Genomic DNA, 15,978 nt, shown 5'->3' with positions numbered 1-15,978 from the left:
TGTACCCAAACACAAAGATTAGCTCAAATTTTATCCCAAAACTCAAATAAGTTTTATATAAAGAGGTTATTGGGTAAATACAATGTCCCCTGTTACTATTTTAATTCCGATCTTTTTAATTATAGTACTATATAGTTTATTGTCTATTAAAATTAAATACTGAGTAATTATTTAAGAAAATGTTATAAAGTAGGGAGACTCATTTACCAAATTTTAGGGATTTGATTCATCTTTATTACATATCCTCTCTATTTGCTCAATTGCATATATTTAAATGAATGATACATGTTATTTAAAATTTAAAGAATTAGATTTAATTTTATTTATTAAGCTTTTTAATCATAATTAAAGGATAAATTAGGAAAAAACTCACCAGCTAAAGAGAAATCTCTTTCACTAATCTCCTCATTAATATCATTATTTTAATTATGCTTTCTTATTTCCTTTTGATATACAAATTGATTTGATTTTAATTAAAAATTTAACCAAATAAAATCATAAATATCTTTACATAAAAAATTAAAAAATACACATTAATAACTCCAGATAATCTCTAAAACTTTCCATTATTAAGGACCCTTTGGCGCACAGGTCAGGTGTTAAACTTCAAAATTGAGAAATTTTCAGCAAAAATGGCTCCAAAAGTTCTCATGGTAAGAGTAATTATCACCTCTTTGCTTAATTTGTACTCATAAATTCATCAAAAGCTCAAAAAAATAATAATATTTGGTTCGTTAATGGTTATTGATTAAGTATTTGGGGAATTTGCAGGTTGCAGAGAAGCCTAGCATTGCTTTATCGATTGCCTCAGTACTATCTGGTGCTCAAGTATGATTCTTTCTTTCTGGGTCTTCAAAATCTTGCTTTTTTTCTTCTTCTGGTTCAGTCTGTTTCTGATGTGAATTTTTATGTGTAAAGAACTGTTTTTTAACACTTCTCATATGCTTGTAAGTTTTTGGATATAGTGTCTGTGCTAGGATTTTCACTAAGGGGTTCAAAATATAAAGAAAATGAAAGGGGGTTCAGTGTAATTTTTTGTCCTCAGCCCTACTTGGCTCCGCCCTTAGTTTGATAAGTCATAGTTGTTGATATGCTGAATGTGGGATAGTTAGTTTGAAAGAAAGGAAATACATGACTAGCTATGCAAGGAAGAAATTTTAGGGGTAGTTTAGTTTGCAAACTAGTTATACCAGGATTATAATGCGGGTTATATAGTATGGGGATTGTTAATGATGGAATTATTTAATGGATATATGTTTTTGAGTAGATATTTTGTTCATTGGATTAAAAATAGGATCTACAGAGTATAATATAAAACAATTTAAAGTTGGTCTTTTAAAGAACTATGGAGAAAGGTGTTTATGTCATTTGTTTGTTTTATCCGAGATTGGTATCCCATATTGAATGCGGTGTAAGAATAATACCGAACTTGAGGTGTAGTTGTTTCCCGGATGCTTATAAAGGAAAAAGCCATTCCAACCAATCGACCCTCATTGTTTAGTTTTTAGTTTTAAATTTAATTCAATTTAAGACCGACTGGAAGACTATACATTTTGATTGATTATTTCTTTGAAGTGAAAGATAACATTTTAAGAGGAAGCTACTGCTAGATTTTTGCCAGTCTTTTCCTCTGGGTTTTTGAATATATGCTATAAGAGAGGCTTTAGTATATCAATGGTAAGGTGTATATTTTCTGAAATTTCAGATTCGATAAATTATTGAGAATTTCGGTTTGGGGTTGGGGGGGGGGGGGGGNGGGGGGGGGGGGGGGGGGATTGGTTGTAAGTGGAATAGTCATTATTCTTGCTATCCAAAGGTTTAAGAAGAGTTAGGGGAAACACTTGTGAGGAGAAGAAGAAAGAGAGAACAGGGAAAGAGGGTGTTTGCAGCATTGGGTTAAAAGTTTCAAAATGAAATGATTTGAAAATTGAATTTAATGGTTTCCTCAGGTATCAAATACAATGTTTATTAGAGAAAGACTAATCATGATTAGAGAAAGAATTGGTAATGGTGCACGGCTCACAGTCTACTTTGACAACCAAAACTAATGCAGTTGCTGGAGTTGTGGCAGGAGTCATGCTGAGTAACTAATAGATTATAGTTTCTTAAAATGCTTTTTGGAGTATCAACAACTTTGAATTGTCTAGTGTGATTGAGTTCTATTTTAATGCACGAAGCAGGTTTATTTTCTGCGCTCTCTTGTACTGGTTACAGCTTTCAGTTCACTAGATTCCTCCCTTATTTTCATGTCGTTATTCTCTTTTGGGAAGCACCGATTTGGGGGATATGCTTCTTGAGATTTTTGTACTTCATCTAAATGTGTTGAACAGTACCTTTTAGGTAATTGTTTGATCTACTAGTTGGTTATCCTCAGTGCCTTTGATGGGCTCTTAACACTCTCAAAATAGAAGCATCTTTAAAATCTTCTAGCTTTACACCAGCAGCTTTATTATCTTGCTACTTTATTTCATAGACTTTGAGTGTTCATGCAATTTTGTTATATATTTGCCCCAGATGTCAACACGAAGAGGTAGTACAGAAGTCCATGAGTTCGATGCGATGTTTCTTGGATCACGTGCACATTATAAAGTGACTTCAGTGATTGGTCATGTTTTCAGGTTTCCTGTTATCCCAGATTATAACAAGCATTAATTTTGACGTGTTCTTTGGTTCAGTTAGTTCCTGTGGTTAAATATGTTTGTTCAATCAACATCTATAGTATTATGTTCTCCATCAATGTTTTGGTGACTTCGTTTCTATTTCTCTAGTTTGATCTGTGTTTTCTTCATTCCCTTTGAGCTCCTGCTCCAACTCAAAATATGTATGAGGCTGCTTTTTGATGGGGCAAAAATTAAATTGGCAATTGACTTTGTGGTCAATTTAGTCGGAATGAAAGCCTGAACCCTCTTTTGAGATAGGTGGAATGTAAAACTGATGAATCCTTTTGAAAATTGAATCCGTTAGGATGTGCTATCCTATGCATGAGCTGATGTCTAAGGATAGCAAATGCTTAGTTATATCTTTTCTTGATGCCACTCCCAATTGCCTCCTCAGTAGGAGTTAAATAGAAATATAGACCCATGAAGAACAGAGTGCTAGCAATTCGTCCGTTTGACTATATATTGCGCAGCCTGGTCGATATTATGTTGCCTGTGGCTTACATTCTTACTTACAGTTGTGTGAGCTGTAATAATCCATATGTAACATGTTGATTTTTCTAAATGTCAATAAGAAATCTATTTAGCATTTGGAATTACACCAAAAGACGAAGTACACATGACTTACTAAAGAAAAGGAACCATGTGGAGCCTTATCCTAGGCTTCATCCAAGTGAGATTCTTTCATGTTCTGGCTTTATCTGAGGTGGGAGTGAGATTACTTCCATCTTTTTCTTTTGAAAAGTTAAATTACTTTGTTATCTTTGAATACTGCAAACCTTTCCTTTAGTTTGTTTCCCCATAAATCAGTAAGATCTTTATTGAGGTCTATGTTTGAAAACCTTTTTTGGTCCTTGATGTTGTGATATAGTAAGAATATTGCTTGAGCTTCCAGCGATTGCTTCTTTATATTTAATCCCATAACTTATTGGTTTGTTCTGGTATACAATCTGAATTTTCCATGTCTGATAATCTAGCGTAGACTTTCCAGCAGCTTTTCAAGATTGGACAACTACAAATCCTTCAGATCTTTTCCAGGCACCGATACTTAAGAAGGAAACAAACCCCAAGGTAATATTTCTCCTTGTACCTGTTTACTAAAGTTACCAGAGATTTTTCCATTTGAATAGCTTTTATCGTACTTTTGGCTAGGGCCATCTTTATGCAGCTGGGTTGCATTTGTTTCAAGCATATAAGCTGCATCTTATACTTTTGAGCTATCTACTTTTGTTTAGATCACAGATATTACAATGATCTATATATTTATTTGTTCTGTTATTTCAATAGCAAATTCTGACTGACCTTCGTATACAAGGCTCATATTTGTAGGCATCTAAGCCAGGAAGCTCGTGGTTGTACACATTTGGTGCTATGGCTGGACTGTGATCGTGAAGGAGAAAATATATGCTTTGAAGGTACTTTTTGATTGTGACATTATTATTTCATGCAGGCAAAGACTTGTTACAATGGTCTTAGATGAATAGGCTTGGATAAATGTGTCAAGCTCCATGCCACATGGAGAGCATTTAATGGTTTGGTGTTGGTTTCAAGTACTTAAGATTTTTTGTTGATATGGTAAGAATAAGAGAAGTTAAAAACCATGATAATAAAATTCTGTTTTTTGGTGGTGGTTTTTAAATAGTACCTTAGAATCAGAGTTCTTGTAACTTCTTTACTATCGAAGGTTAAAGGGGTGGGAGAACAATGGATGATCAATCTAAAGAAATTTTGGAATTCTAGATTTTCTGTTTGGATTGAAGAAATCATAAGACAGTAGGAAAAAGTACAGAAGCTCAAGGGATCATGCGTGATCCCGTTGACGTCACTCTTGTGAAATGACATGTCATTTTTAGTGGTTGATTTCACTGTTTTGGAAGCATCAACATGTGATTTATAAAGCTCACACCTATTTCAGAATATGTCTTTTCTACAAATCAATGAATCTATTGATTTGAGATCTGAACCTAGGCTTTTGAATCAAACTATCCCAAAGTGAAAAAAAATAAAAGATCTATACCCTGAATTGACAGATAAAAGGAGCTAACATGAGGTCCTGAAAGGGTCAAAACAAATTCAGGATTCAATCAGCACATAAAACCACCAAATATTCTACAATGTGTATATATGTCTATTTATAGACAAATTGATGAACTGCACCAACATCACTTGATAGAACTTCATATCGCCCACTTTTTGAACCTTTATTTGGTTGCTTTTGTTCTGCTTTTTGGAATATTTCTTGGTCATAATTCTTTATTCTTGTTTTATCTTATTGGTTCAGTTATAGAGTGCACTGGATTTCACACAAGCGATGGTAGAAGAATTTACCGTGCTCGATTCTCTTCTGTTACTGAAAAAGATATTCTGAAGGCAATGAATAACCTAGTTGAACCCAACAGAGATGAAGCACTGTCTGTAGATGCACGCCAAGAGATTGATTTGAAAGTTGGAGTTGCATTTACACGTTTCCAGACTAGTTATTTCAATGGGAAATATGGCAATCTTGATGCAAGGGTTATCTCGTTGGTTCTCTCCACTCTTTTCCGTTTGCCCATCACACAATACCTTCTTCTTCTTTTTTCTGAACTTCTTATGTGCCATTTGGAAGAATTGCCTAACAATAATGACATTCATAAATTCTCTTCCTATCGTCATAGCTGCTGCTGCTTCTACTCTGTGCTGATTGTGCTGTCTTGAACGTGTTATGTCCTTACAGACCTTGTTCTGGCGGAGTTTAATTTCAAATGACATGCTTTCTGCCATGTGTCACAGAAGAGCTCCCACATCATATTTTTTTGGTTTATTTGTTGATTGTTTGGTAAAGCATGTTTGTCTGGCTTTTGTATTTTTTCTCTTTGTTTCCTGCTGTTGCTTGCACTCTCTGTGTAGTCTTCAATTGTACTTGAATCATGTCTAATGGTAGATACATTCTATTTAAAAGAAACCTTTGTTTGTATGAGTTATGACTTGCTATTATATAGCCACAAGTCTCTGTGAGTTTCACCTTTCGTAATAATATCAACCATCAAGAAATAATCGCTTTTACATGTCAATTACTTCGTGTTACTCCTTTCTTCTACAAATTACTCGTCACCATTATATTATCAAAATTATCACAAGTCTAAATGGAACACACTACTACTTGTAATTTCAGCTATGGGCCATGTCAAACTCCTACGCTTGGGTTCTGTGTGGATCGTTACCTGCAAATCACTATGTTCAAGCCAGAAAAGTTTTGGATGCTGCATCCATACATTATGTACAAGGGGTATGAACTCAAGTTAGAATGGGAACGTAGCAGGTTGTTTGATGCTGATGTGAGTTCCTCCTAGTTTGACCTTTCAAGAGGTTTTGTCCCAAAATATCGAGTTCATGCCTCTGTTGCTAATAGCTTTTTAATTGATAGGTTTCTGCAATGTTTCGGAACAGAATAATAGAGGATGGGATTATGAAAGTTGTTCGTGTATCTGAAAAACTGGAATCCAAAGCTCGTCCTTCTGGTCTAAACACAGTAAATCTTCTGAAGGTTGGTAATATAGGCTTGCTACCTATTTTTATTATTGATGTATTTTATTCTATGCTGCTCGGATCTTTCCAAAAGTAATGCATATTTGAAGGATCCGACATGGGTGCGGAGGCATCATTAATACACACTATTAACAAGGTAGGAGGCGTTTACATGATTCCACACTGGTTATAGCTGTTTTAACTTTTCTGAAAGTGAAGTGCGTGTGGTAACTTTTATTTGTTGTTCCTTCCACATTTGGCACCTGCCACGTGTTATCTCACCCGCTATCATTAGCTACATTGTGGCTTACTGTGACCAAAGAGATTCTTTTATAGATTTTGTGATTCCATATTTGTTAAAATACTAGAAATAAAATTGCACAAAGAAGCCAATGTGGCAAGGGTGTGGATTGTAAGTGCCCACTGCTCATATTTAATGTTTTTATGAGTGTTGACCTGTCAAAACTCATATCTTAAGTAGCATCTCGATCACTTCCTGCTAATTAATCATCTATGCATTACTAACAAGGAAATATTAATTGTCTATACATTTGAAGTTTGTCTACATCTGTAACTTAAAAGGCTTGTCTGATTAACATGTAACTCCCAGGTGAAAGTAGAAATTTTTTCTTTTAACACAATTCTAGAGCATGTGTCATCTTAAACTGTTTCTGCCTGGATTCATTGTTCGTGATGTTGCCTTCTTCTCTGCTTTAGACTTTCAAGTAACTAGATGCCCTTTATGTGTTGAAGAAATGAAGTTCCATCTTTTGTATTTTCATGTATATGGGTCAATATTTTGTAATCTTTCTAAGACCTCGTACTCAGAAGTCCATAGATCTGAACCCTTGAGACTTTACATGTTTCTTTAATGATTTAAATGTATTTTCCTTCCACTTACTTTGGATCAAATCTTCTGGTTCTGATTTTCAAAATTTTCAGGTAGCATCAAGTGCACTGGGCTTTGGTCCCCAGTTAACTATGCAGTTGGCTGAGCGTCTGTATACTCAAGGTTTTATCAGGTTTTCCTCTGTTCTTTGACTATAGTGTTCTTCTCTCACATATCCGCACTTCTGTCTTTAATATTTTCACTCAATTTTCTTGCTTGAGAAAGTTTTAAAAACTTGTACTATTTTTTTTCTTCTGAATACTAGAAAATATACATATGAGATTGCTTGCTCAGTAAACTTCGCTTATGTTGTATTAGTACTGTGTGATTGAGTTCCGTAATGCACTAATGTCAGTTTAAAGTTCTACACTGCACTAAAAGTATATAGTATCTTTGCTGCATCATAAGTGTACCTATGGAACTGATGAAAATAGCTATGTTCTCATCTTAGTTCTCATCTTAGTATTATTCTTATTGTTTCCCTTACTTTTAGATTTCTATCGCTACCTGTTGTTTCTTTAGCCTCGGTATCTTATTATCTTGTTTTTGTTTCTGCTTGTTGCTCCTACCTTTTTTTCACACTGTTCATTCAGTTGAGGGTCTATTGGATACAACCTCTCTACCTTCTCAAAGGTTAGGCTAAGGTTAGAATGATGTTTGATTGGTAAGATAAAATTCATTAGAACTCACCAAGGGATGCAATCCTTTGTAGAGAGAATTAAAAATTAGCAATCAGACAGATACACTGATTTTATACAATCAAAAGCTTTATCTATAAAAAAATTAACTTGCATTTTTATGAATTGTATGCTAAAAAAAGGATCACATTGAACAAGTATGACAAGCACGTTTGGATGAAAGGACACCTTATTTTGTTTTAGGTCATAGTGAAGGTAATGGATAGACTTCTTAAAAGAGAGCCAAGGATTTTGAGATTCCAAGTTGGGGAGTGCTCATTTATGTTTAATTTTTACAACAAAATTGTTCAAATTCTTAATTGGAAATTCAAATTTTCAATTTCCTTTCAGTGAATTCTTGTAGGACTTTGCATGTAGTTCATGTATGAGTTTGCCATTATGAAAAATTGTACTTCCTGAAACTTCCAATGCATTTTACAGGTCATCCCTTTTCTTTTTGGCTTATTTTTTCTTTTCCGTTCCTTCAGCTATCCACGTACAGAAAGCACAGCATATCCTTCTTCTTTTGACTTCAAAGGAACACTAGGGGCGTTGGTGCATAATCCTGTATTTGGTGCTTATGCGCAAAAGCTTTTTACTGAAAGTTATAATAAGCCACGGGCAGGAACTGATGCAGGCGATCATCCTCCAATAACTCCGATGCGTTCTGCTAGTGAGGATAGTTTGGGGAATGATGCATGGAAACTGTACCAGTACATCTGCCAGCATTTTTTGGGAACTCTCTCTCCAGATTGCAAATATAGAAGGTTGAGCTTTATTTCTTGATTAACGTCTTAGTAACTCCTCTTGCTTTGAGCTTATTTACATATCTTTTAAACTAACCAACAACTTGGATAACTCTAATACTGATTTCTTCCTAGAACATGTCAAACAGCTCTTTTATGTATTCATATTATAGATCCAATTCAGATCCTGCTTTTAGTGCTTTTTCTTTTCTTGTAACTAGCACAGTACGTGCCAAGTATAGAGGACTGTAACAAGTTCAAATCTTGGCACTATTAATCTACTTGTCTTTCAAGATTCTTAGTTTCTGGCAGAGAAGTTTAAGTCATGTAAATTGGGTATTTTCTCAGGATAAAAGTTGAATTTGAAAGTGGTGGAGAGCAATTTCAGTGCGTTGGGCAGCTTGCCACAGTCAAAGGATTCACCTCTATTATGCCATGGCTGGCTATTAGTGAGAAGAATCTTCCTGAGTTTGCTGTAGGAGAGAAAATCGAGATTTCTAAGGCTGAACTAGATGAGGTATCACATGATCTGTTCAATTGAACTTCTCATTTGTTGTTCAGCTCTGGAGTAAAGTGATAGTCTTTGCACTTCAGTAGTATTTATTGGTCCATTAATTAATTCTTTTGATTTAGGGTAGCCACTATGCCTCAATCTCAAGTTAGTTGGGGTCGGCTACATGAATCCTCAGTATCCATCATTTTACCTGACACTTTGTTCTTTCTTTTGCTATGAAATGACTTGAAACACCTGCAGCTTACCGAGTAGATGACCCTATATAGAAACATATGGAGGTCAAGGATTAGGGTAGAAGATTAGTAGGTAGTCATATGCAGCCTAGTTTCCTTTATCAGTGGTATCTGTACTTTTTTTTCTCGTACTTTCTTATACTTCAATTTCATTATTGCCTGATGTCTCCTTTGCTTCGTTTATCGTAGTATTTGTTGGTGCTACTGGTATTCTATATTCATTACTATTCGCAGAAATCTTTTTACTTAGTTTTTCTTTGAAACTTGTAGGGGAACACTTCGCCTCCGGATTATCTCACCGAAAGTGAGCTGATCTCTTTGATGGAGAAACATGGTATTGGAACAGATGCGTCAATCTCTGTGCATATTAACAACATATGCGAACGCAATTATGTCCAGGTTTTGCTATATTCATTGATTTCCAATTCTAGCTGCTGTAGACTGTCCTCTCTATTGCTTTCTGTTATGGTTATTTTGACGTGAAACAATCTTCTACTAGAAATTAGACTTCTGAGTTTGGCTGAGTCAAATTGCAGGTACAAGCTGGGCGGCGATTGGCTCCAACTCCCCTGGGTATCAGCTTGATAAGAGGGTATCAATGCATAGATTCTGATCTCTGTTTGCCTGACATACGAAGTTTCATTGAGCATCAGATCACTTTGGTAGCTAAAGGTCAAGCAGATCATTCAATGGTTGTGCAGCATGTACTAGAACAATTCAGAAGGAAGTTCAGTTATTTTGTTAAGCAGGTATAAGATATTAAGCTCTTATGTGATGGTTGATGGCGCTTTGCTGCTTTCTTTTTTTCCAAATTAGAAACAAGCCGATGTTCACAAATAGACGACTGATGATGCTTTTTTTCTTAACTGAATCTGTAACATGCTGATGCTCACTGATAAAAACTTTAATGAGCTTCCAAATACATCTCTTAAGAACTAGTCATGCAAACATCACCTTGCAGTTGTGGATCTGCCCTGCTGGTTTCCGTTACTGTTTTTCCTGAAAAGTTACTGGACATAAAATAATATCAGACTGATCCTTAGAGATGAGTATTTTTGGTATAAGAAACAACTACAACAACATACCTAGTGTACTCCCTCAAAGTAGGATCTGGGGAGGGTAGAGTGTACGGAGACCTTACCCTACATCAGATAGATCCTCGGCTCAAGGGAAAAGTCCAAAGCTGCCTGAAAAAGTAAAACTTTATAGTCTAAACAAAAATTCGGGATAAATTACTGCTATTGACACTAGAACCTAGCTTAGAATTGAGGGTAAAAAAGTTCTGAAGCATGTTCTGCACTTTATCCCACTTTTCTCTCATTTTTGGCCCATAAATTCTTTAACTTGTATTATCTAATGCTAATTATTCACTGAATCTCGTGTCTGGCATGTAGATTGATAACATGGACGCATTATTTGAAGCCCAATTTTCTCCACTCTCCGACTCTGGACGTCTCCTCAGTAAATGTGGCAAATGCTTGCGATATATGAAATACATATCTACTCAACCAGCTCGACTGTACTGTGGTACCTGTGAGGAAGTCTATTACGTACCTCAGAAGGGTACAGTCAAGGTAAGTGTTTTATTGTTATAAAGTTACTTCCGACCCTTATGAATTAGAACGGAGAGAACTACTATATATGCCCTTTTATGTTGCAGGTTGAGAAGTTGGTAGTTTCTCTTTCAATTAGCACCTTATTGTATGATCTCACCCAAATTTACCGACTACATGTTGAACTTCTTTTACTTTTTTTCAGCTATACAAGGAGCTTACTTGCCCCCTTGATAATTTCGAGCTGTTACTATGTAGCATGCCCGGTCCAGAAGGCAAGTCGTTCCCTCTCTGTCCTTATTGCTTCAACTGTCCCCCGTTTGAAGGCATTGATACATTTTTTGGTGCTCCTAAAACTGGTGATTCAACCAAGTTGGGAAAGGGAGTCGGAATGCCTTGCTTCCTCTGTCCTCACACCACATGTCCACATTCTGTGATCGCACAAGGCGTTTGTGCCTGCCCAGAATGCAGTGGTACACTTGTTCTTGATCCAGTCAGCGCTCCAAAATGGAGGCTCTACTGCAACATGTGCAATTGTCTTGTTTCCTTGCCCGAAGGAGCTCATCGGATTTCTACAACTCAAGATAAGTGTCCTGAATGTGATTCAACTATCATAGAAGTCGATTTCAACAAGAAAACAACGCCCTTAAAAGATGGAGCTACACTCCATAAGGGATGTATTCTTTGCGACGAGCTGCTGCATTCACTTGTGGAAATGAAACATGGAAGATCGTTTTCTAGACATGGCAGGAGAGGACGAGGTAGAGGAAGAGGAAGAGGAAGAGGAGGATATCGCGGAAGAGGACGGGGCAGCAACAAACAAGAAGACCCAAAAATGAGTTTCCGAGATTTCTGAAGTTCGATAATCTTACTTGAAATTTGCATTATGATTTAGTTTTTCTCATTAAATTTGTTAATTAGAGATCATTATGTCGAGCCAACACGTTACTTTTTTGGGACTGAGATGCAGTTGTTGGAGGTCATTTTGTAGAACTAGGAACATATGTATGCTGGTTTATTTAGAGAAAAGAAAAAAGATAAGACAGTTGCACTTTTAAATCTATTTTAATGAATATTCTATCAACAATGGGATATTAATACCCTAAAATTTCCATAAATCTTTCTGCATGTGATCTTATTTCAAGCTTTATATATTCTATACAACAAACAACTTATCATCAAGATTTGTATTAGCATGGATATGAGTCCTCTATTCTAATCAGATATTCTAGGTTTTGAGCGTAGGAGTTGAGTATGGAAAAAAACATGCGATTAAGAAAGCGCTTTTCTTATTAATGGTCTTACACAACACAATCCGGATTAATTGGGGTCTTAATGTGGATATCGATCATATAGTGATTTTTATATATATAAAAAAAAAGAAGATACAAAAAACAAGTTGACTAATTTCTTTCTTTCTCAATTCCATTTTCTTTGGAAAGATATTGAAGTGGGGGTGGGTAGATGGGGGACCTGTTATTGTGGTCCAATTTTGAGACAAGAAATTATGTTACGTTACATAGCATGGGAATCTTATTATTATGTCAACAATTGGAAAAAAGAAAAAAAGTTGTTGGGTGAAGAGAAATGATAATATTAAATACATAAAAAGAATAATAAAAAGGGATAGTAATATAAAATAGTATATAAAAATGTAACTCATAACTTAAAAATCCAATTTTAATACCATAACACTTCCTTTCAATTCTTAAAGCAAGAAAAAAAGACAAAAAGGAAAAAAGAATCTAATCATGTCACCTCATACAAAGGACCCTACTCTACCTTATGAATATACCAGTTTCGTTGTTTATATCAAATTAATAAATGTGTATCACGTATTTGTATATACACTTTTGACACTTAACAATGATTAATTACTATGCATTCACATCTCGTTAAATCACTCAACTATTGTAAATTTTATAAAATTTGATATAAACATCAGATACGTATACGTATTTATAAGTGTCACACTCCAAAAGCCCATTTGCTAATACATATAAGGCTACAAAATGCCTTTATGTCTAGTTGCTATAATCCTTAACTTATTCCATCCCAACATTATATCTCTCACTAGTTGTAGTTGGTGACCACAAGTTCTCATTTTCCCAAATAAGATTGAAATTTTAACAATTTCAAGATTCCAAATATTTCAAGAACATTAGACATGGGATTGTATGAATCATGTTGTGTTATAGTCCTATGTTTTATGTTCTTACTTTTGAATCCTCAATTTTCATATTCCATGTCATGTACATCACAAAAGTTCACCAACAACAAATTGTATGAACATTGCAATGACTTGCCACATTTGAATTGTTACATTCATTGGACTTACAATCCAAAAATTTCTTCTTTAAATTTAGCCTTTGTAGCTACTCCTACCAAGCCTGATGGATGGATTTCTTGGGGAATCAATCCAATTGGGACAGGAATGGTTGGTACACAATCGTTGATCGCGTTTAAAAATCTCAACGATACTATAGTTGTGAAAACCTTCAAGTTGAACTCGTATAAATCTATCGTACCAGGGGAACTTGAGTATCGCGTTTCGAATATGGAAGCAATGTATAGTAATGAGATGATGGTAATTTTTGCTAGTGTAGAATTACCTAAAGGAATGAGAGAGTTGAATCAAGTATGGCAAGTTGGAAATTTAGTGTTAAATGGGAAATTTCCAGGAATTCATGATTTTCAACTTGAGAATTTGAATTCCAAAGGAAAACTTGATTTGATGAAAGGAAAAAATGTTAATAATGGTCTTGAGGATACTATGGTCAAGAATAGAAATGTAAGTTTTTCAATTAACACCCCTATTTTAGTCTTCATTTTTTTAAAAAAATAATAATAATGGTGTTCGGATCAGTTTACGTCGCACCTTGACTATTTTGTCAGATATACATGTTACTTCTCATCAGCAAGGTATCGAGAGTCCTAAAAAATGTTTTGACAAATGAGAAGAAATCATCTTGTCAGTTTTGACAAATGAGAACAATTTGAGCTATACGGTCTCTAATGATTTTCATCTCACTTCAACGACCTATTTCATTTCTTTTATAACGATGATGTACATATTAATTTATGTGTTATATCACTTATTTCATTATCCATGAGCACTTATATTAAGTAACTTTGAAAAAGCATAATTTTATTTCTGTTAGAATTTGAACTCTGATCTTTGATGACAATTATCCCACTTCAACAATCACTACTTCATTTGATGCAAAGAGAAATACCTATTTCATTTTTTAGTTTTTTTTTTTTTTTTCTAATATTTGATTTTTGGTGGAACAGATTCATGGAATTTTGAATATTGTGAGTTGGGGAATTTTATTTCCAATTGGAATTATGATTGCAAGGTATCTAAGAACATTTGTGGATCCAATATGGTTTTATGTTCATGTGACTTGTCAAATATCATCTTATATTATTGGAGTTTCTGGTTGGGCAACTGGTCTAAAACTTGGAAGCCAATCCAAAGGAATTATGTACAATTCCCATAGAGATTTTGGTATTGCCTTGTTTTGTCTTGCAACTCTACAGGTATATTCCTAAATCCCAATTATTATTTTTCAGAGTTTAAGTTATATGCATCGTCAATAAAGATTATTTTTTTTTACATCAGGTCACTCAAAAGATATATCTACAGGTAATTAAGACTACATAAAAAGTGAACAAATATATCATAATCTTAAAAGTAAGTTGCTAAGGTGGTAAATACCATCTATCATTATTGGAAGGGAGCAAAAAAAAAGGTCGGAGTTGCTATGTAGTTAAAGAAAGAAAGAGGCAAATCACTATGATATATACAACAGGTAAAGATGACCTGATAGTGTAAGAAAATTATAAATTAACGGTGTATATAACCAACTATTACACTAACACCAAGACAAGGTAATTATGCTCGTCAACGTCTAAATAAATGAGAAAAAATCATCTAGCTCTGTTGTCTTTATTGGATTCATATATAATCATGATCTTACATACTTTTCGTTCACTTTATTGATTGTTAGGTCATATATCGTCATGTGCTTGATGTTTGTATTCTACAAATTTGATGCCAATTTTTTTTCCAAAATTATGAAAATGTAGGTATTTGCACTATTTCTGAGGCCAAAGAAGGAACACAAATACAGATTTTATTGGAATATGTATCATCATGGAATTGGATATGGTGTACTTGTTCTAGGCATCATTAATGTATTTAAAGGTCTTGAAATTTTGCAACCAGGAAGCAAATGGAAATTGGCTTATATTATTTTCCTTTCAATTATTGGAGGAATTGCTCTTATTTTAGAAGCAATTACTTGGACAATTGTTCTTAAAAAGAAGCCTGGAAAATCAAATATTAACAAACTTTATGATGGACAAAATGGAAGTCAACAACCTCTCACTTGATTTTTATTTATTTTTCATATATATATTTGTTTTTTCTATGGTTGGGTTAGGTACTATTTTATTTTATTTTATTTTTTTGGTTGGGACTGAATTTATTTTAATATTTTCTTCTTGTGCAGAACTCATACTGTATGAGAGTATTGTTGTTGTATTGGTTAATTTTAATATTTATATAGTAAGAAATATAAATATTGTTGCTTTTCAAACAACAAATTATTTTTTGTCCTTTCAAGATAATTACGTATTTATTGAAGTGTTGTCCAACATTCTTGGCTATCAAATGCATTACATGCAGGTTCTTATTATTCTACGCCTAAAAAATACTAACCAACTTCGAATCACGAAAATTTAAAATGGTGACCGATAAATAAACCTGAAAACAAATATTCCACCACAACCCCATGATAATTGCCTAAACCTTTTAGCATTTTAGTTTAGTCTTCTATTCTTGATGTACAACTTTAACGTATGACAAAATGAATAAATTATGGACAATAATCATAACTTCAATTTTTTTTAAAAGTAAAGTAAGTGTTAGGTTAAAATAAAGTCTATTTTAACCTAACAAGAAAGCTATGTGTACTCATGAGAATTATGGTTTTAATTACTTTTCACTTCCTTGATAGTAGGAGACAATGCTTACTTGTCAAGTTATTACTCTAAGAACCTTAATTAAATAGAAATTATTAGGTATAATTAAAGTAAAAGAAATAATTATTGTCCCTTGCATTGCATAACAAGCAATGATTTCAGAAGCATTAGTAATAGTAATAGGCAAACCATGCATATTCAGTTATAGGCGGA

The 15,978-nt window shown here is 34.2% G+C and overlaps 2 protein-coding genes across 3 annotated transcripts; both read left to right on the top strand.

Moving 5' to 3' along the window:
- The first annotated feature begins 532 nt into the window (after window positions 1–532).
- On the top strand, window positions 533–11,810 carry LOC125851369 (DNA topoisomerase 3-beta). Of its 2 annotated transcripts, none has more exons than XM_049531159.1 (15): window positions 533–653; window positions 772–828; window positions 2,515–2,618; window positions 3,635–3,728; window positions 3,973–4,072; window positions 4,939–5,179; window positions 5,812–5,974; window positions 6,064–6,183; window positions 7,107–7,186; window positions 8,219–8,497; window positions 8,825–8,993; window positions 9,494–9,622; window positions 9,760–9,972; window positions 10,618–10,797; window positions 10,982–11,810. In XM_049531159.1, exons 1-15 carry the CDS (start codon window positions 633–635, stop codon window positions 11,630–11,632), a joined length of 2,601 nt encoding a protein of 866 aa, XP_049387116.1. In that variant the 5' UTR covers window positions 533–632; the 3' UTR covers window positions 11,633–11,810. The 2 variants fall into 2 exon arrangements, with proteins under 2 accessions (XP_049387116.1, XP_049387117.1); XM_049531160.1 differs by having other exon boundaries at window positions 631–653; window positions 3,640–3,728.
- Window positions 11,811–12,850: 1,040 nt separating this feature from the next.
- LOC125851409 (cytochrome b561 and DOMON domain-containing protein At3g25290-like) lies at window positions 12,851–15,189 on the top strand. Its single transcript, XM_049531210.1, has 3 exons — window positions 12,851–13,567; window positions 14,071–14,319; window positions 14,869–15,189. Exons 1-3 carry the CDS (start codon window positions 12,944–12,946, stop codon window positions 15,172–15,174), a joined length of 1,179 nt encoding a protein of 392 aa, XP_049387167.1. The 5' UTR covers window positions 12,851–12,943; the 3' UTR covers window positions 15,175–15,189.
- The last annotated feature ends 789 nt before the right edge of the window (window positions 15,190–15,978 follow it).

The sequence above is a fragment of the Solanum stenotomum genome, unplaced genomic scaffold, assembly GCF_019186545.1.
Source record: "Solanum stenotomum isolate F172 unplaced genomic scaffold, ASM1918654v1 scaffold25311, whole genome shotgun sequence".
In the NCBI taxonomy this organism is placed as follows: domain Eukaryota; kingdom Viridiplantae; phylum Streptophyta; class Magnoliopsida; order Solanales; family Solanaceae; genus Solanum; species Solanum stenotomum.
Note: the sequence above shows the minus strand (reverse complement) of the source record. Positions and strands in the feature narration are given on the sequence as shown.